Source organism: Camponotus floridanus, unplaced genomic scaffold, assembly GCF_003227725.1.
Source record: "Camponotus floridanus strain SB8 unplaced genomic scaffold, Cflo_v7.5 scaffold1, whole genome shotgun sequence".
NCBI classification, from domain to species: domain Eukaryota; kingdom Metazoa; phylum Arthropoda; class Insecta; order Hymenoptera; family Formicidae; genus Camponotus; species Camponotus floridanus.
In genome coordinates this window covers 5,693,293-5,720,921 of record NW_020229214.1, presented here as the reverse complement: position 1 = coordinate 5,720,921, position 27,629 = coordinate 5,693,293, and the positions used below count along the sequence as shown (strand labels likewise).

Sequence of the window (27,629 nt, the reverse complement as noted above, 5' to 3'; positions counted from 1 at the left end):
AGAAACTTGTATATTTATATGCTAAAAATTCAAATTATTTGTCAAATCTCGCAGAGTTAGGTGCAGGTAAATATAAATATTATTTAATATCGATTTGGCTACAAGTATATTTTGGGTATAAGGCGTCTACATGGATGAATACTATACAATGCGAGGTATTAATTTCTCTTCTAGAGGTCTAAAGTTCTTTTAATCGTGATATATCTCGGAATGACTATGATCGATCGACGTATCGTTTAAACGTGGCATTGACGACGGAACTTCTAAACATCGGGATTCAGACAAATTTGGTACCAAGGGTCGTGTACATATGCTTTTTTCAGATGTTTAGAAGATAACATCTCTCTCACTTTCTCTCGCTCTCTCTTATTCTTAGAAATATACTTCTCTCCAATTCAGCTGATGAACGAGCTCTAATATGTATAATCGTATTAAAAAACGAGAAATAAAAAGGGATGCTGGTCGTACCGTTTACTATATCGCCAATTATTATTTACAAACATCCTATACCTTTTTACAAATATCTATACGCTTCTTATACGTTACAAGAAAATATATCATTTCTTCTGATATTTGTGTGTAACGTACGCTACGGTTATTTCACGCTGAGTTTGCGACTAGTGTACATATCCTTTTTCCTAAGCTGGTCGTTCGTTTCTTCTATATTTGTCTTTTTACGCGTATATATCTAACATAACGAATATTGAAAAATGCGGCAAAGAAAAAAATATAGTATTTATTTCCGTGAGAAATATTTCGCACTCTTAGTGTCGATTCCGACTAGCGATTTGGAATCGCGATTTCGTTGCTGATGCAATTTCCGATTGCCTAACTAATGACTCGTAGGAAAACGCAGGATGTAAATCTTTACGGTATCAGAGATGTATCATCTTAGATTTCGAGAGCCTTCTTTTTACAATTACATTATATTACATATAAGGCCTAGAACTTTGGAAACATTACATGTATCCTAAAACGAGCTCTACGAGCTATCGAGAAAGATTCTTTTTCTTCTTTATTCGAAACCGTATAAAAGAATGACCACCGTGCAAGTTATTCAAGATATAGAATGACAGTATGTTTTTCTACACATCTTACGCACAACAGTTTTTCTCTAACATTGCGATATTTCAGTACATTTCAACTTAAATAAAACGAGTATAACACTCCGACTAAATTCGATTACAGACTTAACATAAAAAAAGAGAGATAGTGAACGGATAAAGCCACTTGTCTATGTTTCAGTTATGAAGTTCAAGTACCCAAAAAACGATAGAATTAATTCCGTATGCGATAACTAAAAAGTTCGCGCAACGTTTATTAATTAACATCAACCATTCTCACTTCGATACGAGCTAAAATAAATATTTTTTTATCGTCGCGAACGATCATAAATACAATCTCTGTATGCGGCGTATTATACAAAATTGTACCGCCAATTACGAATAATTATTGTATTGAATTGCTTTAGGTGACGCATATCGTGTATGCGAGTGAATACAAGAATATCATAGATATCACATTGACTACACAAGACTAACTTCGAATAAAAATTCGCACCGTAAGTCTGATATTAACGAATTATAACGAAGGATAGATATGATTTTTTTCATGTTCTTAGTTACTACAATTTTTCACAAAGTGATTTCAATTCCGGAAAGGAAGAGCATTGCTACGGCGCAAAGAAGAAAATATTTCTTCGAAAAAAATATAACATCACCGTTATTTTGCTCACATTCAATCGAATCTTCAAATAATTTCTGAGAAGGATAGCGCACTTATACCCAGGGTAAACAGGCGTAAGGGGCGCAACTATTTTTGCCGTGAATGCTAACGAAGGGAAGCGAGTGTCTTTGCCTGCGTCAATGTTGACGAGGATAAGGGTCTAGTTGCATATTTTTGTGCATTTGGGTTGTTACATTGCTCGATTGGGGTTGCTCTTGTCTGTGTTGTTGGTAGGGATGCCGGGCTTGATAGTGCTGTTGCTGTTGCTGACGCTGTTCATTCGGATGCAAAGTGTGCTGTTGCTGCTGTTGTTGATAATGCTGTTGTTGTTGTTGATGATGCTGTTGTTGTTGTTGATTATGCTGTTGTTGTTGTTGTTGATGATGCTGTTGTTGTTGATGATGATGCTGTTGTTGTTGATGATGCTGTTGTTGATGATGATGATGTTGTTGTTGTTGATGATGTTGGCGTTGTATGTGCTGCTGTTGAGATGGTTGCTGTTGACCTTGTTGTTGCTTTCGTTGCTCCGAACCAGCAGCCACGTAAGAAAATACGCACAAAACAGCATAGCAGATATCAGATGCCTATGGATGAGGAAAAGTTTTACGTCATTATATAAATATTAAATTATTGCTTCATAAGGAATTTTGCGAAATTAATTTGTTTTCGGAAAAAATATATAAAAATATATATTAAATTTTATTATTTAACTTTGAAATAAATGTTAAATCATTCAGAATCTTGTCTAGAAACGAAAAGTGATTTATAAAAAATTTCTCAACGTAATTTACAAAACTATAAATTATAAGGATTTACTTAAAGCAATTGGAAAAGAACTTACGTGAGATATAAGAAATGATAAATAACTTAGAAATGAGAGAGCTTCATGCGGTGTCATTTTCGCGCTTATGTTTGTGATGACTCTCCAACGGGAGTTTATGAAGAGTAAATGCAACAGAAAATACTCTATGCAAGCAGCGAACCGCCTCTTCAGCCTGTCACACAATATACAGCTACATATATATGATAAATAAAAAATCAAACTATAACATAAAATCATTAATTATTTTTCTAATGTTTCGCGATTTGAATTGATTTATATTAATTTGAATATATTAATAAATTAAAAAATAAGATCCTATATAACTTAATGATATTTTACGTATTTATCAAGTGCTTTTTAACGTGAAAAATATTCTGAAATTACAAAGTATTATTATATGCCATCGATAAAACAAATGTCGATTAATTCGGATAAAATAAATGCGACTCCAATATTAATATAAATTGCAATTTTGTCTTAATAAAAATGCAAATATGTATTTTATCCTATTTTGTTTTCCTTAAGAGCAAGTATTTTTCTTTAATGTGAATTATTGTATATGTTTTCGCAAAACAAGAAAATTATGAAATCTACTCACCATTTGCGACTTATATTTACGTTGAATTACTTGTCTAGTTTTAGGATCTGAAACAGAAAGGTGTCTGATAATATATCGACGTATCGCGGCTAAAATTTAATTGCAGCGGAAGCGTGAATCGCTATCGTGAATCTCTATTTTTCACGAGGTATCTCTACGGCGTATGTAAAAGCGTATGGTAATCGAAGCAATATTCGATGTATCACTTACTGAATTCTTCCAAAACAAAGATTCCATCCTTTTGAGTAAAGCACTTGCGGATATGATCGAGTCTTACAAAAAACTGCAAATAACACAATCGATTTATGTTAGTGTTCTGCGCATCGCGCATTACGGATCTGGATCTACTCGATCATGCACACTTGTGACGATTTTCTATGGCCTATTTTATTGTTATATGCGCCGATATAACGATATTAATTGTGTGTGCAAACAGCTCTTTAAAAGGCGTGACGACGATTATTGTAGAAATTGTGACGATAAGCTCATTCGACGACAAGTGTCTGTTTCACCCTTCGAGCGCTAATTTTTCGAATTAATTAACATATAATCTATTTTTTTAGCTTTGTATTTATAAATTTTTATGATTGAAAATTCTCTTTATTATACAATTTAACTTGGAATAATTTTTTATTAAGAATTTAGACGCGCTCGATGGATATTGCACAAAAAATAGATTTCAGGTATTATCATATTGTTTGTCTTATTTGATGCACGTCACCATACAAAACTATTCTAAGCAGTTATGTATTAAAATTACATATCACTCTCGTATAACATAATTTTCTTAATTTATAAAAATTATCTTATTCAATATATATCGTTCCTTTTTTTAATATAGTAAAATTTTAAATTATCTTTCAGCTTTTAGTATATTGTGTGTCACGTACGGTGATGTACATCGAAAAATTATTAGTTAAATTTTATTTGTAACACATCTAGAATAGTAATAATCACTGTTATTATATGTCGCTTACGAGATAAATGTGGCTTGCACAGGTTACACGAGAAGCAATATACTCATACAGCATTATTACAAAGAGAAAAATAACTTTTTTTCCGTTTTCCTAATGAGTATACGGATGTTTCATCTCAAATAAATTGAAACTCTTGCATAATTTTATTTCAAAGATATTATTGTTGATTTCTCTCTGTGCGGAACGAACGGTTTAAATTCGAAAAAACTCGCTTTTCTCTTCCACAATATTATTCATTTCAAACAATCTAATTATTTCAATGTTTACGTTCTTAATTTCGAGCACACGTAACTTTATTTTCTCTAATAATCTCCGTTATGAAATGTCTTTGTAAAAACGGAGAACGTTAAAAGATAATCTCTCGGCAACGACGGCCACGTGTAGATATCGAATCGCGTTTTATGTAGAAAATTGTAAATATTACATTTAATGCATAAAATCTAAAATTGAAATATATTCATTAGACGTGCAAAAATGTAAAAGTTCGAACTGTAAACGAAAGAAATAAAATTGAGTTGGAATCTTAAATATTTTTTTTACATGCAAACGTACATCTTCTTTTGTTAGCGGTAAAATCGCTTTATAACAGCATGCTCAATCTCACTACATTTTGATCGCAAATTTAGCAGCGAACAATAAATAATATTTCCTCACAAAACTCAGCTTTTGCATAAAAATCTCTAACAATCGAAAAATAGAATTTATGAATTATTTTATAAAATATTAGATATTATTAAAACTAAATTAATATAATACACAATATTAGAAAAAAAGTCAAGTTTGAAGAAAAATACATTTAAAGATCTAAGTATTCTTCATAAAATAGAATAATCATGCCATATAAAAATATATTGAGACAGATGTGTATCTTTGTGTTAATTATTTCTACAAAAAATTTAATATATATTAATGAAGCTAATACTACTAATATTAAAATTAAAATCTACGAGAAAATTTCGTAACTGCTGAGTTTTGCAAACATAACGCTTGGTGAAAGCGACCTAAGGTTTATAAGCAATCTAAGATTTATTCTATGACTAAAAATGTATCAAAAACATGCATGATTTAATAGTCGTGTCGTAATCTCGATTTGTAAGCGAGAAGCTAGCGGCAGAGCAGCGGCGACGACAAACAGCAGCAACAGCAGCAGCAGCAGGCGCAACATCAGCGAAATATAGCGGCAGGCAACTCTGGAGATGGCCTAAACTCAATCGTAAAATGTCACTGATTGCTTAGCGTCGATAACTTGCTAAATGTGCAATTGTATCATCTAATACAGACCGACGTGGACGTGGTTCGATCGACAATGATGCACGGTCGTGATATACATATCGATCGTAGAGCGAGGGTGTTGGTAGAAATCGAGAAAAGGGGGTGAAGGGGATGACATAATGATGACGAATGTTCACTCTTGTCAGGGGGAATATATATCGGAAAATCTCGGTACAATGTCGTAAACAAGGAACATTATATTAGCAGTGCCATGCCAGAGGAGTGTAGTAATATCGTGACGACAAGATTCAGGCTAGCGCGAGTTCTCATCACGATTATCTCGGAGATGATCCCCTTTCGACACGTAATATGGTGTTGAAACCACTATACAACAAAGAAAAAACCATTGCTCTACTATACATAACTAGCAGTGTGTAGATAGATTTCGAGAGATATACGACTGTATAAATCGGGTAGCATATTTTTTAATACTAGTTTTTCACTGTCTTTTTATTTTTATATGCTTGAAAAATATATATTTTAATCTAGAGTTTTAAAGAGCTGTTTTCAATTCTTTTATTACTATTTCTATAGCTGTAATTTTGTTTAAATCTGCGAAAAGGCAGATTCTATCACGATAAATTATTCAATATTATGCAAGAATTATTTGTGATTTAAACATAATTTTTTAAAATTAAAATTTTTTTTAAATCAAATTTGAAATCTTTTTCTTTTCGTGCACTTATTTATTTTTACTTCTAATAATCCATTTCTTCTAATTTTGTGGATCAATTTAATTTTGCGTAACACTGTCTCATTTCATCTCTTGAGAAATATCGCCCCCGATTCTACTGGTCTATTTTGACATACGCAAGGGACAGTTGAGAGGTATATATTGCTACGGGTATATTGCGGTAAAGTGTATAGTTTACGGTTACACTCCACAATTTTACATAAAGAGTGGCTTTTATGGATCATAAATTTTATAACATTCTATTTCCTTCCGATCACACAGATCGACTCTTATATTTTATTCTTATATCTTATATTATTTTCTATTTGCGATCAGCGTTTCGCTTATTTTCTGTTTCAACTTAAAATCGAAATAAAAAAAAGCAAAGGTTTGTCGAGCAGAATTATTTTCAGAAATTTGATAGAAGATCGGGATATAACTTTTGTATTATCGATCTTCAATAAATAGTATCGTATCGCGTCGAGCAATAACGATAACGAAGAATTCAAATCTTTTTTTTTTACGTATTTCACGATTACCGAAAGATACGGTGTGTAAAGATACGTGGAAGCTGTAATGATGATCGTGACGTAATGACTGTGTATACTTTCATGTACGAGTGATTAGGCTATATAGATATATATATAGTTGCATTGTGTGTGCAAATCGAACATCGCTCTACAAGTTGCACTAAACACTACTTACAAATATTTCATCTAAACGATATACAATATATAATATATAATGTATATTATCGGATTTTTGATATATATATGCGACAAACACTGTTCTGCATTTCATTGTTTATGTTTTTACTGAATACCTACATTAGGTATCAGCGCTTTACGATATATATATATATCGTAACGAAGATACATATACGTATATATATATATATATATATATTACAACTAACACCGATCGATCGTAGAAAAAACAGTAAAGATAGACAGAGCAGATCAGTGAATTCGAATGCATTTAAGAATGTAGGTAGATATATATAGTATATAATGATATAATAATAATAATAATAATAATATACGGCCAAAAGTAATGGTAAAAATAAATAAGCATCTCCGGAACACGGCCAACATTGAGTATATTATGTCATATATACTGAATTTATATAACAAACAATGACTTATATTGTGATTTGATACCTCGAAATCCTGTTTGCCCAGCCGCGCAGGGCAATGTCGATGGACGGGACAAGAAAACAGAAAACAGAAAAACAGAAAATTAAAACCCTTGATAACAGCAGTTATCCACTCAGTTAAGATATAGTTTATATATATATGTAGTATAGAGAGATAGAGATAGAATAGATAGATAGAGCTGTACACGATGATATTACAGCTACATTTTATCACCTAACGTCATGGCCAATCGGATAAACAGCAAGGTATATTCATTGTTCAAGGACCATCTCAAAAGTTCCCCAAGCTGAGAAAAGTCTATCATCCCGATCATCTGGAGAATGGATATATACGGGATCCTGAGCGCATAATATTTTACGGATATTTCGCCATTTTTTCGCGCAAGATTCTGCCAATACATAAATATACATATAAATATATAAATATACAAATATATAAATATATAAATTTATAAATATATAAATATATAAATTTATAAATATATAAATATATAAATATATAAATATACAAATATATAAATATATAAATATATAAATATATAAATATATGAATATATAAATATATGAATATATAAATATATAAATATATAAATATATAAGTATATAAATATATATACATACATATACATATATATATATATATATATATATATATATATATGCATGAGATCGGCGATCCGTTTATCGGTAAGCAGCCGAAATAAACAGCGATCTGTGTATGGTCGCGATACTTTTTGGTCGCATTTTACATCTTCTTCTCTTCTCTTCTTCTTCATTTTTCGTTCTCATCTCGAATAGACTTTCCTCACGTATGACCACGACAGATAAAAGAATTGTTAGACTTATGGAAAAAATATAATAGCATCCAACATTCAATACAAATGATAAGATATAGGAGTATAGTGTGTTCAAAAAAGACAATCTTATATATATATATCGCCCTATACCTTATTTCCTATATATATATAAATGTATATATAATGATATATAAATGTAATATAATATGTAATTATATATATATAATATACAGATAAAAGAGTCTGCAACTGCACATCGAGCTTCCATGCAAGAAAACATTGATTATATAACGCCTGAACACAATATTATCCAGTAAAATAACCGAGAGGATATCAGTGATATAATATCAATCGCGAGAGATTAATCAGATTATTCAAAACTTCCGAAATATTTAGCAACAAGAAGAACAATTTTTTTTCCGTTGATTGTGAGGAGTTGCATATGTGTATATATGAGCGTTATGTGCGTGTAAATGTATGAATAATAACGAAGCCTGCAGATTTCCAATTCCACTCGTTGTACATTATTCATGATTTTTCTGCCACGAGATAATCAATTATATTTCTCATTTGAATCACATAATTCGTTGAATATTTTTACTAAAAGCAAATAAAATAAATGCGTAAAGCTTAGATGGACCATATTCGTGTGAAGTACTTCGACATGCATATGCAGAGTGTCCCACATTAAGCGTGTTTTCTTTTAAAATTATGATTTCTTTAGTCAATTTTGAATAAATTTTCTCTTTGACAATTCTTATTGATAATTTCTGGGATTGTTTTTATCTCTTTTTTTCAAGATAGGTTAAACATTTCATTATTAGCTTAAAAATAAGATCTTGTATCCAAAATTCATATTAATAGTCAAGACTTAATTTACTTCATTACATGTTCTTTGTGCATAATTTAAGAACAGATACATATATTTTTTTTAAAGGAAAAATTGACTGAACTTAGTGATCGAAAAATCTGCAATTAAAAGAAAACACGCCATCGTTGTGCAACATTCGGTATATACACGCATTTATGATTGTGATGTCAGTTTCTCTTGTTAAAATGAGAAGTTGTTAACATTTTCTTCTATACAGCCACTCTAATTGTATCAATACAGATTTGTATTAATACGCGGGTACGTAATTTTTGAATTATCTCCTCGTGAGGTATATTGGCAAAAAGAAAAACAGTCCTAACATATGAACCTTTTTTTGATCAATTTGGGAATAAATAAGTAGATATTTACGGGCAAACTACCTTTTGACGAGTCCGATTTGTCCTATCATGGACCACGCGATAAATCACAATACAGAGATACAAATTAATTAAGCAGATTATAGTGGGTAGCAGTGGGAGATAATATTGAGTGGTCCTTGCATCAATGCAATAACGAAAAAAAAACACAGAGAGAGAATATTCGATGATCGAGAGAATATGAATGGCAAAAAGAGTAGCAGAAACAACAACGAGATCTGTTCAATACGAGATTTAACATTGTCGCGTGTTTGCACATTTTTTCCCTTTAATAAAAAAATGTTTCATTTTTAAATATTTATTCAGTATCGAGCACAATGTTATATATGATCGAGGTTACATTAATTGCTACCTCATGATCACGTTTATTGAGCCAGGACAAAGAATATTTGTTCACTTTTTTTTTTTAAACAAACTCAGCTCATAGTGACATAAAATATTCTCTGACATATATATATTTGATCTGGCTGAAATAAATATATCATATTATATGTATTTTGATAAAAAAGAGTAAAATCGATAGAATCGGCCAGAGAAGAAATATTATATATAGTTAATATATATGGTTAATAAATCTGGTATTTTGTATAAGGCGCGAAAGATGATAACAATTATAATAATTATCAAATAAAAGATGATAATAATTATAATAATTATTATCATTATTTTAAATAAATGTATATGATGTCAAATGCGGCTCAACATGACACAAACAATTAGAGACGTAAAATGTCAAAAAAGTATATATTTATATATTTATAAATAAATTTGCACAATCCTCGAGAGAAAGAAAAAGAGAGAGAGAGAAAAAAAGAGAGAAAGAGAGAGAGAGAGACAGTGAGAACCGAACTTTCGATTCTTTTCGTACAATTGTAAGAGGATTGTGCGACTTTTTACACGAATATGCGAGTCATACCTTGCTGTTCGCGAAGAGGAGACCGACGCCTTCCATGCAAACCTGCAGGAGTCCACCTTCGCCCGTTCGCATGTCCTGCACCGGAAACTCGCCGCCGAGTTCGTAGCCCACGTTCGCGCCTCGTCCGCGAGCCGCCGCTTTTTCCATAGCGTCCTTTATGCAATAGTAGACATCCTTGCACTAAAAAATGATCGTTTACATTCTCATTACATATCTGATATGATTTTGTAGATAATCTAGTCTTGAGAAAGAACAGACTTTTTCTTTTTTTATCTAACTTTTATTAAAACATTATATATATATATATATATATATATATATATATATATATATATAATATTTTTTTCTTACTTCTTTAGGAAAAATTATATATATTTAGAGAGAAAATTTTGCAAAATTTTCAAAAAATAAATGTATTTTCTATATATTTTTGAAAGTTTGTACAAACGGATATTTAAAATAATTAAGAAATGTTATATAAGATAGAAGAAAACATTACTTTCCTTCTTCGTGATTAATCTTTCTTTTCAGAGACATACCTTCTTAGTGTAATATTTGTGTAATTCCGTGTTGCCGCCGCTTCTCCTCCACAAGCACAAAACCTTATTCTTCGGGCTGTATGTCATATTGACCATGCGTTCGTACCACCAACGCTCAACTATCACGCCGTTCACTGATCTCAGCACGAGACCGTCGTGGCGAACCTCGAGGAACCGTAGGTCACCCTCAGCGTCGATCCCCGAATGCACGGTAAAGGACTGCCGGTGCATTTGTCGTGATGTCAGAGGCTTCAGATCGATGTCGTTTCCGTGCTACAGAAGAAGAAAAGCGCACGTTGATTGCAGGTTTTTGATAGTTGCTTACAGGACACTTACGAGATTACTTATTTGATCGAGAAGTAGATTTAATTCCTGGCTGTAGATGAGGCCGATGTGACTCTTGCCCAATAATCTACGCACTTTTCGCTTCAGTTCGTTCTTATCAACGTTCAGCATCACCAGAACAGCGGTGAGATTGTGCAACAAAGTGCACAATAGTCTATCTTCCTCGTGCTCCAATCGTCGTCTTTCGCTTTCGCTTAAACTCTTATATCTGTGTTGGAAACATTTTTTGAGAATACTTTTTATGAATATTTTTTTAAATATTACTTTTCATCTTTTTTGTTACACTATTATATTATTATACATAAAAATTGAAACAAAGTCAATTTATCGCAATTTTATAATTTTTAATTTTAAATTAATCGAAGAATGCAATCTTCTTATTTATTTTTCAGTATATATTTGTGTTGCCTAATTTTCGTCAAATATTCTACGGTTGCCTCTTACCTTTCCACCATCTCTCCGGGTCCTTGATCCATGCCCATCATGTCGCGTTCCTGCGATACAGCATCTAAAAAGGCATCTTCCCAGAATTGCATTTCGTCCCATAGAGATGACCTGTCTTTTCCAAGCAGACCTGAAAAAAATTCGATAACATTTTCTACTTAAAAGATTAGATATGCGAAAAAAGGATCTTTGTAAATATTTGTAGACAATTATGATCTCTGTTTCATCTGGGATACTTTTATCTAATTAAAAAGAATGTATACCTTCGAAGAGATACGTTCTCGCAGTTCCTGGACTTGGTAGAGTTGTGGTAGGTATCAAACTTCCGTCATGATAACGGAATCCGGTACTCAGAGATGATTTGCTGGACCAAACACTGCCGGAACGTTGCTTTCCTTGCCGAGGAAACTAGAATCATAAAATCGGGTAAGAATGATATTAATAACAGAGAAAAGACAAGAGTAAAGACAAGAGTAAAGATTCTAATAAAAATCTAAAGAAATTTTAATGAAGCAATAATATATTTCTCTTGAAATACATTAGAATGTTCTCTTTGTTCGACTTCTTTGTTTGATTGACATTCAAGCTAGAGATTCACAACTAATTGTGATATGATGCCATCTTTCTAAGGTCAAAGGGTAACTTGATACGAAGAGATACTTGATTGTGCATCACGTATGCATGAAAATTTATTTTTTAATATGATCGTAATTTAAATTGCAGCGAGAGATGTTACCATTACCCTTCGATTATAATTCTCTATGCAATCTATCAGCGTCCATTCGTATTCCTAACGAATGTCTAGGTATTGATACGATTCGAGTGTTTTATGGAAACTACGGGAAGCTCGTGTTGCGTCAAGTATCAACATCCGAGTTGGTCGAGTATCAAAGGAACTCTATTTATACTTATTCCCTGAAGTGCTTAGGCATTCAAGTGTTATAAAAAAAATCATTAATTTCACTAACACAATCAACATACACATTCGAGACTTACGTTATATGATCTGAATAATAGACATGTATTGAACTGAACTTTATCGATTAATTTTATGAGAATGGACGATGCTATTAGCGTTGTGTTTTGCATTGCGTTCTACGAGATACATGTATAACAATTATATATAAAAATGTACAACTATAGGTAAAACTAATTCAGTAGATAATTTACATTGCCTTGCTCGACCTCGCTATCAGACACGGTGCTTCGGAAGGAAGCTTGGTGCGCTTGCCGAAAAGCAGGATTAGTGATAATGCTACCTCCGTCTGTGGATAAAGCTTCGCTGCTTCCCGTTCCACCACCCCGCCCACTCTAAAAAACACATGACACGTGTGCATTGCACGTTACAATCCAACGTTGAACATTTATTGTTTGTGTGTTTTTTTCGTTACTGGTTGTAGGAGGAACCACACTAAAGAAGCTGTCAAGCCGATAGCGTATACATTAAAAAAATAAAAAAAAAAAGAATTACTCTTCTCGCCTGTGTTTTAGGACGGAGGCATGTTACTAGTTTCAACATCGCGCCCTTGCGGTATTATTGTACCTATTATATAAAACGATCAATCAATTTGAAACTCCAGTTTAAAATATATAAGGATTAAAAGAATCATTTGAGTAGTTTGAATTATGGAAGATGCTGAAAATTTTCTTTCTACCTCCGAATCGAACGAAGTGAGTTTGCTTAGAAATTTCCCCTTCTTCGTAAACATGTCGAAAAACATGTCCGTAGTCGATTGGCTCGTGTCCCCTGTCGGCGGTGCTTGTGGCGTGTCCAAATGCACCTGCGGCAATTCTGATGTTTCCCGAAAAAATATTATAAATTATCAATTCGTTTATAACATGCATTTGTTTAAGATACATGTCAACTTTCAATTCGACAAACTGTTTATTTGAAAAATTTAATAAAATTTAATTTAATTTTTATTTAGCAGTGCAATAAAAATTAATTTTCTGTGTTTAAAAGAGAGACAACTGCATTTAAAAAGAGAGACATACCTGATTTTTGTGTAATATCCATAAAATCAGGTTGATTCGGAGATTGAGGTGATTTCAAGTTTTCTCTACTGCCGAACGGGCTAGATGCCTGCAAAACACAAGTGTATGCTTTTTCTCATTATCTTCTATTATAAAATATAAGTAAAAATTGAAATAAATATAAATTTAAAATTGTTCTATACGTATAGAAATATATTCAAAATTTGTATACCTGCGACATCAAAGAACTGTCGAAATCACTTTCGGACAGATCCTTGCTCCAGTAATGTGTGTGAGCAATTTCCATCAGTTGGAAGACAGAGGCCATCCCGCCTAATCCGAAATTATTATACGTATGCGCAAGACCATGCGTTACTGCTTGAAGGCACTTTAACATTCCCTTATACACGGGTTTCGATATGGGCTATAAAGGATTAAAATAAATCAAATAATATTTAATTGCGTGTTTAATAAGAACAAGTTTAACACGAGAACAAATTTAGCAAACGATATTCTGAAATAATTTGTGTGTTAAAATTAAGAGAAATTAAAAATTTACCACATCATCAATATGATCATCTGGACTAATCTTTCTATTTAGACCCTTATTTAGCTTTGTCACGACCAAATCTCTATAATTTTCATCCTCCATTAGCTTCTTCAATCTGTTCAGTTTGAGCCAACCAACACCTTCGCCGGCCAACACTTGCGTCACCACCTGAAAGATGTTGGGAGAAAATTAAAATTGAGTAAAATTGTTATGCGAGATAATTAAGATGATATTTGCGAATACTTGCATCGTTCAAAAAGGCTTGATTGTCGCTATTTGTACTAGAACGTTCCGCATTTTGCATTCTCTGCGCGTCTTCCTGATTAACTTTGTGCGAAGAATGTTTTATTAACGAAGAACGTTCTACCAATCCCGTCTTTCCTGCAACTGTCAATACACATATTTATATTACGCTGAATTTTATTTTCAAATTCAAAAAATTAATTAGAAACATACTAACTCGCACCTTTAGGAAATGGTACTAGAATCGGATTTATCTTCTCTTTCGATTTCTGATTCTGCGGAAAGAAGCTACTACCTCGATTAGAATTATTTTTGCTACCTGTAAGTTAGATATAATCTTCATTATTCTTTTTCCTCGATGTATTAAATCATTAATAATTAAAATTATTATAAAATTAACGATAAAATTTATAGACACATGAAAGAATATCTCAAAGAATACAAATAGTAACAAAATTTTATTTTTTTTCTCAGAAAAACATATATATTTTTTTCTTCTTCTAGGTTCTTATTATATATCTATTCAGGCAGAATATATGATATTATTTAAATTCTTAATTATTAACGTATAAAAAAAATACCGGACATACCAAATAGATCGCTGAACATACTGCTTGTCTGCGCGGCAAAGCCGTTCAGATCGCTACTAATATTGCTGAAAAAATCTCGCCCGACACCGCTCCGCGTATCTGACGCGACCAGCTGATTGCTAACCGAATCCTTTCGCTGCTGCGTCATATTGGGAGACGATGGTGCATGTACTGGCGATTGTTGTTCTCCGGGACCCTAAATACAAGCAAAGTGGTGGATAGATGTTTTAGATAAATCTTTTAATTTTTCTTCTTATACAATATCTTTTAATGTTAAAAATGCGAGTCTAAATTTTTAGATTTTTTTCGTTACTTACCTTGAGCAAACCCTTCTTTGTGGCGACTTCTTTGGCACTTTTCGTCAAATCTCCCAATGTGCTCTTGCCAACGTACGTTAAATCATCCAAAGTATTTTTACTAACACCCGCAGCAGTTTTGCTTGCCTCTAGCGCAGTCTTGGATGCTTCTTGCACCGACTTGGTGGCCTCGCCCATCGCTTTCTTAGTTTGTTGCGTTAACTTATTAGAATATTTAAAAAAATCATAATTAAGTATATATTAATTTTGTCAACGCCTTGCATGTGTAATATTATAGGAAAACATACTTGTTCCAGCGGCGCGAATAGACTATCCTCGCCTGCCTCCGTAATTTTTTCTTTCGCCTGATGCTTCAGCTAGATAAAGAGTAAATTAATAAATAAATAACATCAAGAAAAAAATATATGACGCAATCATCCGTTCGACAGATTTCTAGAAAATGAATGCAAATGAATACTATTGTGTCAGGATATATCACCATCATCACACTTGTAAGTACCTTGTCCATGTGCGCGAGTAGTCCGTCCTGACTGCTCTGTCTCGTGGTCTCGCGTACCAAATCCTTGGCTTGGCTGGCGATCTGCTCGAATAGAGAGCCTTGCGAACCCTGTCGAAGAACACCGTTTCCGGTGTTGGTGTTGGTGCTAGAACTGCTGCCGCCGCTGTTCTGCCGTTGCACCGAGCTACCGTCGTTCTGTTTCGGCGAGATCGGCGATCCCGCTGATGTCTGACGTTGAAGTTGAATCGTCGTCATCGACGCTTCATGATGGTCGGAGACGGCGCTTATCTGCCGCGGCAGAAGAGGCCCGCCGGTGGTGCTGAAGCTGGAGGCCCTTGCCAGGACATTGCCGACGCTCGGTTGACGTTGTAGACCTGGTCCAGTAGGTGGTACCTGGAAAAAAACACGCGAGCATTCACGACTGTTCTCTTGAAAAAACATTTTTTTCCAAAAATCGGATACGCGAGTCTTCTTGCCTCATATAACTGGAAAATTTTTATATTGTCAATACGAAAGAGAATGCAAATCAATAGTTAAAGATATGTATAATATATCCTAAAAATTTTGTCATTAATAAATTAATAATATATATTAATGTATATAAATTGTATTATAAAATGTTTTAAATAAACAGGATTGTATAATAGGGAATTAAGTTAATATGAAATATATTAATAGACAAGATTTTAAGTAAGCAATATTTTATAAGATTTTATATAGAAAAGACTCGAAAATTTTTATAATAGAAATAAATGCTTTTCTTCTTTCTCTGGAATCTTACGTATTAATTGTCACTTTTAAAATTATTATACGTGATATTTTAAGATTTAAAGTACGGGGCGATAAAATTTAGTCATGCTTCAACAAAAAATGTCATGTTAAAACGCATAAGTTTAGATAAAAAATATATTACATTTAAAGTGATACAACTTAGATCTACAGAGAAAGGTATCATATTTTTAAGTGTGGTTAAATAGTGCATATTTGTATGCGTATGTATATATCGATCTTTCAGAAGATTATCATTTAACTCATAATAATCGAATTTACACATAACAGTCGTTTAAATTCGTAAACCTGTCGTTAGAGGAAAGATGAGAAAATGTATGTAAATGTATCTGTATATTTTATGTGTAGATGAAAGAGACAATGAAAGAATATGTAATATTATACATTTCATTATGCAATAATACATCTGAAGAAATAAAAATATGTGCAGTACAGTAAATTGTGTTCAGGCTGAGAAGGAAAATGGTGCGATACACAAACTAGAAATCAGAGATAATTCAAATTTACAAAACTACATTTAGTATCGAATATGATATATGAATAGGATCTTATTCGTATCTCAAGAGATGAGCGTGCAGGAAATAAATACGATAGAGATGTCTAGAAAAAGGTTTAAAACAAATGTAAAAATGAGGTCACAAACGATACTTTGAAAATAAAACGCAAATCAAGGATAGAGAAGCCAACATTCTCTTCAAATAGTATCCTTGACGAAAAATACATAAGAAGAAGAAGAAGAGATGACGAAAACAAACATTCCACATACTTTCACAAACTCTCCCCGTTCAATTCATCTATCATGCATCAGCCCGAAGTGTAACATTCGAACGTAGAGACATTCGAATGACAGAGTAGTTAAAGGTAACATGGAGATGAGACTCACAGGAGTGACATATCTACTGACACGCGAGGTCCTGTGAGGAGCGGCAGGACGTTCAGTGTCGTTGAGCGAAGATTGAGTGCTTAAAGATCCCATCCCTGTGAATTGTCCTACCGAACTTTGTGCGCTCAGGATTGTGCGCGGTGTTATTGTCGACGCGGAGTCTGACTCAAAGCTACCACCTTCCTCTTTATCCTATGATCAAGTAATTCGTTAGCGTACTAATCCGGCGCTATTTCGTAAATCATCGTAACGCTATGTATTTTTTTTAGTCATGGTATATACACAGCAGGAACCACCTATTAAGTACGCCAATTTAGTGAAATAAAAAAAATTTAACACACACACATTTACTTTCGATGCAAATTATTCCGAATCAATCTTAATACGATGAATATTATCAATTTTAAAAATCATTAATGATATAAAATTACTGTTATGTGTTTCTTAATTAACAATAATCAAGGAAATAGATTGTTTTTAATTTTTAGATTTTTAGATTTGTCGCGCGTGTGTATATATAATATATATGATTGCACAATGTATAAAAAAAATTCGTGATTACATATATAAGTTTTCCTTAAGCATATAAAAAGTAGTGCATATAGCGAAAGGAAGAAAGAGGCAAAAGACATTACGAAAAAAAGCTCATATACTTACGTTAGTAGATTGCGAGCCTTCGTGAACTTTCGGATTTAATTCAAGTTCGGAATCCCTGTTAAAGCTCGGACTGCTTAAATCGCTGTGACTAGAAGAAGTGCTCGGTGGACTCTCGGGTCGTACCGGAGAATCTTCTTCCACTCCCGGATATTGCAGAGAACTCGGAGGATTGTAAACATTTTTCGGATCTACTGAGAGTGACATTTGTTGGGGCTGGCTCGCTTGCGGACAATTGTAACCTACATACAAAAAGTAATCAAACATATGTATTAAAATACGAAATAATTATAATAATAAAGAATATTAAAATATTTAATCATACAATTTTCAAAGATTTATATCAATACAATCACATGTATAAATATATATATATATATATATATATATATATATATATATATATATTTTTTTTTTTAATATTATAATATTAAAAAAAATATTGTTTAATAAATTTTATTATAGGAGAAATAGAACTTTTCTCATCCAGATTTTAAGATACTCACCTGGTGATAAATCAGACGATGCCATTTCAGAGACAAAGTCACTCAAAGAGGAATAGGAAGAACTCGTACTCTCAGCACCCTCCGAATCGGAGCCACTCTCGTCCGTAGGTTGGCTCTCGTGCTCCTTCATCGCCTTCAAGGCGTTCGCTAGGGAGCTACCGGAGTCCCAGACAGGAAAATAGATCGGCTCGAGATTGGTGGCGTACCAGCGTGGCTTATCGCCGATTTGCGCGGGATCAAACACTCCCGTCTGTACCCGGAGGAAGGCCACGTTGCTCGGAGTTAGAGACCACTCGGCCAGGAACTCGACCGCCTGCGTGCGCGCAAACTTGTTGAGGAAACTGCTCTTCCTGGGTCGCGAGCGAAGAAACGAGTTGATCTGGAAAGCAACCACTGGCCGGGGATACAGCCTTAGGGTGCGCGTGTGTTCGGTGAAATTGGCCAGCAAATTCTGCGAATTGAAGAATCGCACCATGGCGACTCGCGTGGCAATGTCTACCGAGTCCACATCGTTTCCGTAGATGAACGGATTGAAGGGCGCCGAACTTTGTCCGGTCGCCTTCAGCGGATATGAACCGGTCGGCCCGGATCCTCCGACTGTTTGTGACATCGACGGCCGACGAGGAGGACTCGATGACGAGCTCACGCTTGGCGAATTCAGCGGAGTGTGCTGAAGATGCGCGCACTGATCGACGCTTGGCCTGTGCTTCGTCGAAGCTACACTGTAAGGCAATCGATTTTATTAACATCAAACGTTAGTAATTGCGCTGTCAAAATATTCTACAAATAATGCATTTTCTGCCCTAGTTAAAAATAATTTTTGTATATATTAACAATTTTTATTTGAAAAGAATAAAAATTCTCATCGAGAATTCAAATTTGTTAGCAGTCAGAATTTTATGCTTATCATTAATAATATTATTGTTACTTTAATAAAAATTTTAAGCAAATGAGAAAATAAAATCGTACCTTAAAGTGGAATGATGCGATGCCACGCTTTCTCTTCTACTTGGTGCCTGAAAAGTGAGACGCGACGAGATGTCCTGCGGGAGCAATGGTGGGCCTGTCAAACTGGCCATCGCCTGAAAATTCATTAAATAGTCAATAAATTGTATTAATAAGATTGTGCAGTTCGTTGCATCACTCGTTGCTTTATTGCGGTTTTATTTTTACTGCTCTAAATCTACTTTCACTCTACGAACGAAAAGCAATAAGGATGATTACGAAGTAATTGTTTTTATCTACTAATCTATGACTAAAGATTTTCAACTTTTAACAAAAAAAGAAACTATAAATCTTTTTTCTACAGTTGCTATTTCTATTTGATATTTATAATTTTTATTCTTAGTACTTTGGTAAATGCGTGTGACGCTACAAGAGTCGATTTGACTCTTTATGTGATAAATCATGCATGCCGCTAACTACGAAATAAAGGATATGCCACCAAGCGGACTGAGTATTGTAATAAATATTTACACTAGAGCCCACTTGATCCATCAGTTGCATTGCCTGCGATGAGGATAATGAGTCATTAAACACGTTTCATTCTTGATCACGGTTAATTTTTTACGAAAGTTTACGAGCTTATATCATCAATAGCTGCCAATATTATATTACCTGTTTTAGATGATTCTTCAAGATGGTACCTTCCGGTTCCGGCAGCGGTGGCAAACCGTCATCGTTCAAAGCGCTGGGCGCCGTTATTTTATTGCTATCCAAATCAACGAGCCAGATATCATCGGGCATCTTGAAGTTCTTCTTGTACATCAGGAAGGACGCGGGTATCCCGATCACGAAAGGCGTCGGGGCAAGCAATAATTGTTCCGCGCAACTCATACATGTGGGTAACAAGGGTATCGCGGGAAACATGTATTCCAATGGATAGATCATTGTGACGAACGCCATGACTGACATGGACAGAGCATTGTAATCTCGAGACTGAAGTACAATCTGAAAATGAAGTTTTTTTTCTTCAATCGTGATTCTGTATTAGTATTTCTGGTGAGTATCCTCTCATTAAGTATACAATGATCTATAATAGTGTAATGTCCAAAGTATATATTTGATTAGACATTCAATATATTTTCAACATTTATATCTGCGTATTCATACCTTGTTCTCCAAGAGGATCAACGTGAGAACCTTCAGACATATGTCGACGCCGAGCAACTCTAATGGTAGATGCAGAGGAAAATCGACCAGCGTGAACCTGGTGTGATCCGGCAAGGCGAAACACAACGGAGGCTGCACATTGGGTGATATTATTTCGACCTCGACGCGTGTCTTCGCCGGAACCGGAACGGGGCTACTAAGCAAGCGCAATATCCATGTCTCAATCTCGCGAACGTCGTGAAGCACGATGGATGGCGTATCCCCCAGAGCCTGGCCCGTAATAACGCTCCACACTGTGTCTCTGTGAGGAAGAATTTAGCGTTTAATGAGACACGAATACTTTTATAAATTGTCACAAAATATTATTCATAAAATGAGATCTTGGTGCACCTGTTGGTCTGTCGAGAAGCTCCCACTTTTTGTGGTGAGAAACTTTCGTTGCATGCGTCGATGATCTTCTTCAAAACGAAAAGACATTCCCGGAACATCGAGAAAAATGGATGATGCGAAATGATGCAGAGCGAAGTCAAGGAGTGATTGCGAACTCTCTGTCGATAGCATTATAAAATAATAATTATTAAATATTATATTGACGAATGTTAATATATATAGCTTTTATAAAAAATGATTGATGATAATGCATTATATCTGTGCATTTCTGAGAGCATCAATTAAACAAAAATTAAAAAGTTTTTCTTTTAAGGAAAAATTTAAGACAAAATTTGTCAATAAATTAATTATAGGATTCTTAATATTTTGATAATAAAAATTATTTCGAGCGCAAGGTACATTAATCGATAGTCATATTGACCTGACGTCTTCGAGAAGCGCGTGGCGATGGGGAATGACTGCCGCCGCTTTCACTGTCTCCGCTCGGTGCGATGAATTCCAATCTCGGAGCGTGAGGGACTTGCGGGGTATCTGAATCCCTTCTGCTGCTGGAGCAATCTCTCTCAGAATCACTAGGACCTACCGCACTGCTCCTATAGTCGCTATAACGAACGGCTAGAGATACAGTCTTATAAATGAAACTCTGTATCGAGTATATCGTATACGCAAATCATTTAAATTATTTTTTAAATATATAACAACAATATAACAAAAAAAAAGAAAAAATTTTTTTTCGCGAACAATTAATGTTTGAAAAAAAAAAAAAAATTTTTTTCGCGAACAATTAATGTTTGAAAAAAAAAAAAAAAACGCAATACCATCCGCGTTTTTAGGCTCTTATCGCTCGTTTCATAATTATCATGTTGTTAAATACATAGAGCCGTATTCTTTATCAATTTATATATAACAACAATCTTCAGAAGATTACAGGTTTTAAATTTGTAATTTTAGGAGAAAAGAGGGCTTTTTTCTTGTCTGTTTTATTGTTATAATGTGTCAAAGGTATAGCAGATTCTTTATACTTTATTTTTTATAATTAAAAGATAATTTAATTTTTTTTGTTGATCAGAGATTAAATTGAGAAGGGACAAATAATTATAAGCCATTTCACCTAGAAAAAGCAGAGTCGGTGCTTCTCTCCATGCTCTTCCTCCAGCTTTCCCTTCGAAAAGTGGTGTTGTATTTTTCCCTCTTGAGCGAAATCCCTCCGCCAGCCACGATCCCTGCTCTCTCCATAGGTCGATAGAAATTCACGCAGATGCCGTACCGCGTTTTTCCTGCATTTTTTTCAAATAATCTTCACAATATATAGATTTTCACAATTTTGCAATGTATATATGTGTGTATGAAAGAGATACCGAACCTGAATCTTTGTCAGTGAGAGTGAAGGTGAAGGATGTTGCCTCTCGTAAGGCCGTGCGTTTCGGTCCTACGTTACTACAACCTTCCGGTTGACAGAAATACACCATATCCAGAGGCAGAGGAAAATCTTTGTGATCCTCCACCGGATATCTGCGTAACAATTCCGGCACCTATCGCAAAGAAATGAAATTATTATATATTATCTTTTCCTTTTAATTAAATTCTTTTTATAATTAAAAAATATAAATATATAGATTTATTGTCAACTTTATACATTCATCGCGATTTCTTGTGAATAAAATAAAATTTTACTTTATACATTCATCGCGATTTCTTGTGAATAAAATAAAATTTTGCTTTATACATTCATCGCGATTTCTTGTGAATAAAATAAAATTTTGCGAATGAATACTTATTCCTCTAAGTATTATTATACCTGTACGGGCTGACGAGAGGCTGCGGGCGTTCTGGCCCCCACGATGGCGAGATAATCCACCAAACGGGGGCACAGAAATTTCTTCTGTATATCCATGATTGTAATTTATGTATTTACAGCTGTGTCACCGCTGTATAGAGCGTATACAGAACATCCGAGCCGCTGAACTCTCTTCAGGATCGTTTTCAACTTGAATCATGATTGCACCATTATCTCGCTTACTTATTCCACCTATAAATAAATCGAGAGTTTGCACGTTTAAATAACGCTCTCTTCCGTCTCTCTTATTTGTCGATTAATTAAACTTTCAACCACCCTCGGAGATAAGCGGGTCGAATTTATAGGTATGCTCCACTTTTTATCTCATTATCTTTAATGGCAGACCTCTCGATTAAAGTGGCAATAATTTCTTAGGAGAATTCCTTGCCGGAGTGATCATTATTCATATAATTAAATTCCATACTTAATGTACAATTTTCTTAAAATAACATCGAGATTAATTAAACAATATAATTATGTAGAGTAATTATTTTAGAATTGCGGGGCACGTTAATGAGTTAACTTTCTTAACGAAGCAAACTTTTCCGAAGTGGCGGACGACGAAGAGGGAGACGCCGAGCGACGAAAGGATTAAAGCACAGTTGAAATGAGAATTCCGAGAGATCAATGATTCTGAAGACCCAAAAGGATATCTGTGTCACCGTGTCGAGAGCGAGAGCGGGAATTACATGCGCGCGGTGGTCGGTGCTCCGTTTAATTCGGTCGCGATATCGAGCTCCTTCTCGTATTTCGCGCCGTGACATAACGCGAGGAAGAGAAACGTCATGTCGTGTGCGCACCAAGCCACGTACTTCCGTATGATTACATCGTACGACAGGCGATTAACGGCAGGAACAATACGTGGACTCGACGTAGAGTCTCTTTGACAACACAAAATCTCCGAAGAATCTTCCGATCTTTCGAGCGTTCGAAAGAGTGAATTACACTCGACTGAAAAGTTTGCTAAAGATTAAAGATGTTAAATTTTTTTCTTTCAGTTTTTTTCATTATTTAAATACTTCTCAGACGTTTCTCTGCGCTATGTGTCTAAGCTAGGTGCACAAGAGGCGATCGATTTCGAGAATTTAGTGTGATAGTGGGTTAATTTTTTTCTTTATATAAGTTTAAGAGTCTTAAAAGAGCCGAAAGTTACGTTTAAAATCCGCTTTTTGAGTTTCTAAAGGTAAACTGCATCATTGTAGCAATAGATCTCTCAGTTTTAGAATAACGTATTGAACAATAAAGAACTTGACAAAATCAATTTTTAAAGTTCAAATCTCGTCAAAACACTGAATTTTTCATATTTGTGTACGCAGTTTTATAGACTTTCGAGTATGTAAATTTATTCGCAATATTCGAAATCGATATACGTCTAAAAAAATTTCCAATCTTATGATTAAAGGTGGATTACAAGCTTTTACACATTAATCGGAAAGATTATGCAAGACGAAAAATTCTACGAGCGAAATCGATATGAAGCGAAGAAAATGTTTTAAATATGACAATAAAAAAATTGATTAAGGTGAAAAATCTCAGAAAGTAATTAAATCGAAGATCGCGTTGAACAATTCACATTCAACATTTCGCAAAATTTTCCAACTTTTCGAGCACATTTCAATTACAATTACTCGATCCACGTTTCTGAATGGAATTACCGAGAGATTGAAGATATCGGGGAATAATGACATTCGGAATTATTTCCCGAAGATCGGAAAGTTGTGCTCAGCTGCGATATTAAATAATACCATCTGCGGCCAACCTGTTTTGATAAGACACACACGATAATATTGACCTTGTCAAGCTGCTACTCCGAAGTGAATTCAATTGTAATATTGACTCGGAGTGCACATCGATCTTAATAAATTTAAAATCGCAATTTATAAAAAGAAAATTCGATTAATTAATTTGGGAAAAATCTGCATAATTTTTGAAAAAGCAAGAAAAGCATTGTTTCGAACTTTTAGAATCGCAATTATAATGGAAGATGATTTCTTACCTCGCGATCTGAAGAGAAAAATAGATATTGATCGTTTTGGAGAATTTAACTCAATCAATATAATATAAATTAGTAATGCGGGCTTAATATAAGAGCGAAAATAAAAAACCTTTTAAAGAATAAAAATAGTTAATTTTTTTTAAACGGTTCGATCTTTTTCGGGACATCTTCAGTAAGTCTGTTAACATAAACAATAGAAAAAACGAGCTTAATGTATATTAATAATAATATGCATAAAGTGGAAAAATCAAGCAATACAAAAAGATAAACAATAAAACATAAATAAAGAATAAAAATTGATAAAGTTCCTTTTGATGAACAACCATAATCTGTATCCTACATAATTGTGTTTATTGTCAACTCCGATCACTTGCGCGAGATAAAATCCAATTAATTATTTGCGGAAAATTAGCGGAAAACACACAATGCCGCATCGATCCTAAACTACGAACGAGTTCTATCTCGGGAGTAGTTTTACCTGACGCGTTTATCCTCGAGAAAGCTCTTCTAAAACGCAAGTCGCGTACAGAAATTTCAATCAATTTCGAATACGAGAGAAAAAAGAGATATGTCAAATTTGAAGGAAAAGAAAGAGATTGTCTAAGATTCCTTGGATCGAGCTCTGCTCCGTCTTTCTCGATCGGAAAATAATCGTCGCGGAGTGGAAGAGTTTTCTCGGTCGCGCGCTTGCACTTACATTTTTTGGGTGCACGTTAACGTGGAGAACACCGTGGACCGCACGTCCTCGTTTGATCGCCATGCGAACGACAGGCCGATGACAACGTCCCGCCCGTATCAGCCGAATGACGATATCGCACTGGCCGACGCGCCCCGGAGATCCCGCAGCCGTCACGACGTCGGCGCCGTCGCCGATCGTTCGCCAGAGCAGGCGCAGACGCCTCCGGCTTCCAGTAACGGCGCTAAACGTCCCGAATCCGCTCCTCCAAAAGTGAATTTCCGTTCTCGATTTTTTCCCTTTTCTTTTCTCGCTGGAACGCACTATCCTCGCGTATCCTCTTCCGTTTTGTCTCCTGAGCCCGTCGATGATGCGCGGTTGATTAATGAACAGGGCACGTTGGCTCCAGCCAACACTTTGAGCTCTGAATTGCCTTGAACTCTCTTTTACGTATATAGACCGTATTAGACCATATTGATTTTTTCGTATATGATATATAGAATGCATAATATGCAGACCGTATATTTCTTCGTAATATGTAGAAAATAAATTAAATTGTGCTCATATGTTTTTTCAAATAAAGGATATAAAAAACGTGGCTTTTATCAATTTGTCGGTGATATTAAAGATTTAAAAAATAGTTTTGTTATATGATCCTAGGTTGCTAACACATCCTTAGTTTTTGTATTTATATACATATAATTATCTAAAAAAATATTAAAAAATTATCCATGCAGGATTAATTACAAGTAGAGTAATTTAAGTTTATATTATTTTCACAAAGAAACAGAAATATAATTTTGTTTTTCGTTTTTTATTATTATTTTTATTAAGAATATTTTATCTCGATTCGGTCGTAAGATTAAATAAAATCGACAAATCATTATTTCTCGTGTCTCTTATATTGATAGCTAACATTTCATATCATCTTTTTACTTGATATCTTAAGAACTTTTCCCATTGAACAAAATGACATTCTAACAAAATTTTTAAATCAACAAATAATTTTTTACTTCTGTTCCCCTTACTTAAAATCATTCCTTAAATCTATGTTAAATCCAATTTATTTGAAAAAAAGAAAAAAATATACTTATGTCCTACACGTCAGAAGATTCATAACGAGTTGGGGAAAAACGTGTCATTTTTTTTCGATATCGCTTTAAATATCTCCAATTATAAGAGCTTAAGAGCTTAAAGCTCCCCAACTCGACTCTGCGTCCAGAAGTACGTCCCTTGGCCCGGTTGGCGTACTCGCACGGCGTCACCAGCCGGATCAATAACGTCGGGTTCAGCTGAATGTCTGGGGGTGCGTTGAGGAAGACGGGCGGGGATGAGAACGGGGCCGGAACCTTGAGGGCGTCGTCGACTAGGTCGAATCCAACGATACATAGAAGCGACCGACCGAAGGCAGGACGAAGGACAAGGTTGTCGTTTTTTATGTTTGTTTTCGACCATGTCCAGAGTACTCCACGTGGAAATTCTTTGATGGAGGGTCATAGATGATCTATAGGAGGTTCGTGGCCTCATTTTGAAACCCGCAGCTTATGCAAATAACGCGGACGAGCAATAACAGTCTTATTTCTGCTACAAGTGACAAACGTGTATTGACAGACATTTATGTAATATTGATGACTCCGTTTTAATTTAACATATTCAAATATATCATTCCATGTAACGAATAATATAAAGAGAGATGAAAGTACACGTGTCGAAAGAGTGGAATAAAATATTTCTCTGTACAAGATTTTTTTTTAATTTTTCGAGGAAAATAATATTAAAAATTAATAAAAAATTAATATATTCTTCCGCTTTCTCTTCGCATAATTTGGGATAATATTTTTTAGGAAAATTCTTATTATATTAAAAGAAAATTCGTTATTACGTTCGTACAAATTTTATTAAATAGCGTATCAATAATAAATTACGATTGCGTAAGATAAAAATATCTTAATGCCTGTATATTTACAGCGTGATAGCAAATTATTTTATGCTGTGCGAACACCACAGATTAAATCAAGTATTTTATTACCTTTACAAAGAATAACGATTTGCTTTAAACATTCATGAAAAATAAATAAAAGCTTAATATTCATTCGCTAG

General features: G+C 34.2%; 1 protein-coding gene across 10 annotated transcripts; it reads right to left on the bottom strand.

Moving 5' to 3' along the window:
* Positions 1-89: 89 nt before the first annotated feature.
* On the bottom strand, positions 90-25,689 carry LOC105254706 (MAP kinase-activating death domain protein). 10 transcript variants are annotated; one of them, XM_011263557.3, is made up of 34 exons: positions 25,551-25,689; positions 22,819-23,049; positions 22,384-22,552; positions 22,132-22,297; positions 21,442-21,622; positions 21,021-21,178; positions 20,631-20,931; positions 20,136-20,468; positions 19,995-20,027; positions 19,488-19,600; positions 18,519-19,240; positions 18,016-18,254; positions 17,359-17,550; positions 15,687-16,079; positions 15,475-15,543; positions 15,188-15,388; positions 14,871-15,066; positions 14,498-14,599; positions 14,285-14,424; positions 14,047-14,205; positions 13,720-13,911; positions 13,509-13,596; positions 13,169-13,305; positions 12,684-12,824; positions 11,777-11,921; positions 11,514-11,643; positions 11,061-11,277; positions 10,725-10,997; positions 10,186-10,365; positions 7,229-7,237; positions 3,357-3,429; positions 3,147-3,193; positions 2,567-2,720; positions 2,190-2,309 (listed from the first exon to the last, which is right to left on the bottom strand). In XM_011263557.3, exons 2-33 carry the CDS (start codon positions 22,912-22,914, stop codon positions 2,610-2,612), a joined length of 5,706 nt encoding a protein of 1,901 aa, XP_011261859.2. In that variant the 5' UTR covers positions 22,915-23,049; positions 25,551-25,689; the 3' UTR covers positions 2,190-2,309; positions 2,567-2,609. The 10 variants fall into 10 exon arrangements, with proteins under 10 accessions (XP_011261850.2, XP_011261854.2, XP_011261857.2 ...); XM_011263548.3 differs by lacking the exon at positions 2,567-2,720 and having other exon boundaries at positions 90-2,309; XM_011263549.3 differs by lacking the exon at positions 2,567-2,720 and having other exon boundaries at positions 1,863-2,309; positions 14,504-14,599.
* Between the last annotated feature and the right edge of the window lie 1,940 nt (positions 25,690-27,629).

Bases quoted from the DNA above. Each gene is read 5' to 3' on its own strand.
- LOC105254706 (XM_011263548.3), bottom strand. From the start codon at position 22,914: ATGGATATACAGAAGAAATTTCTGTGCCCCCGTTTGGTGGATTATCTC. The intron at 15,067-15,187 runs GTAAGTAACGAA...GCTTGTATTTAG, and splicing joins CAAAGAAGGGTTTGCTCAAG to GGTCCCGGAGAACAACAATC. The intron at 11,278-11,513 runs GTAAGAGGCAAC...TTTCCAACACAG, and splicing joins CCCGGAGAGATGGTGGAAAG to ATATAAGAGTTTAAGCGAAA.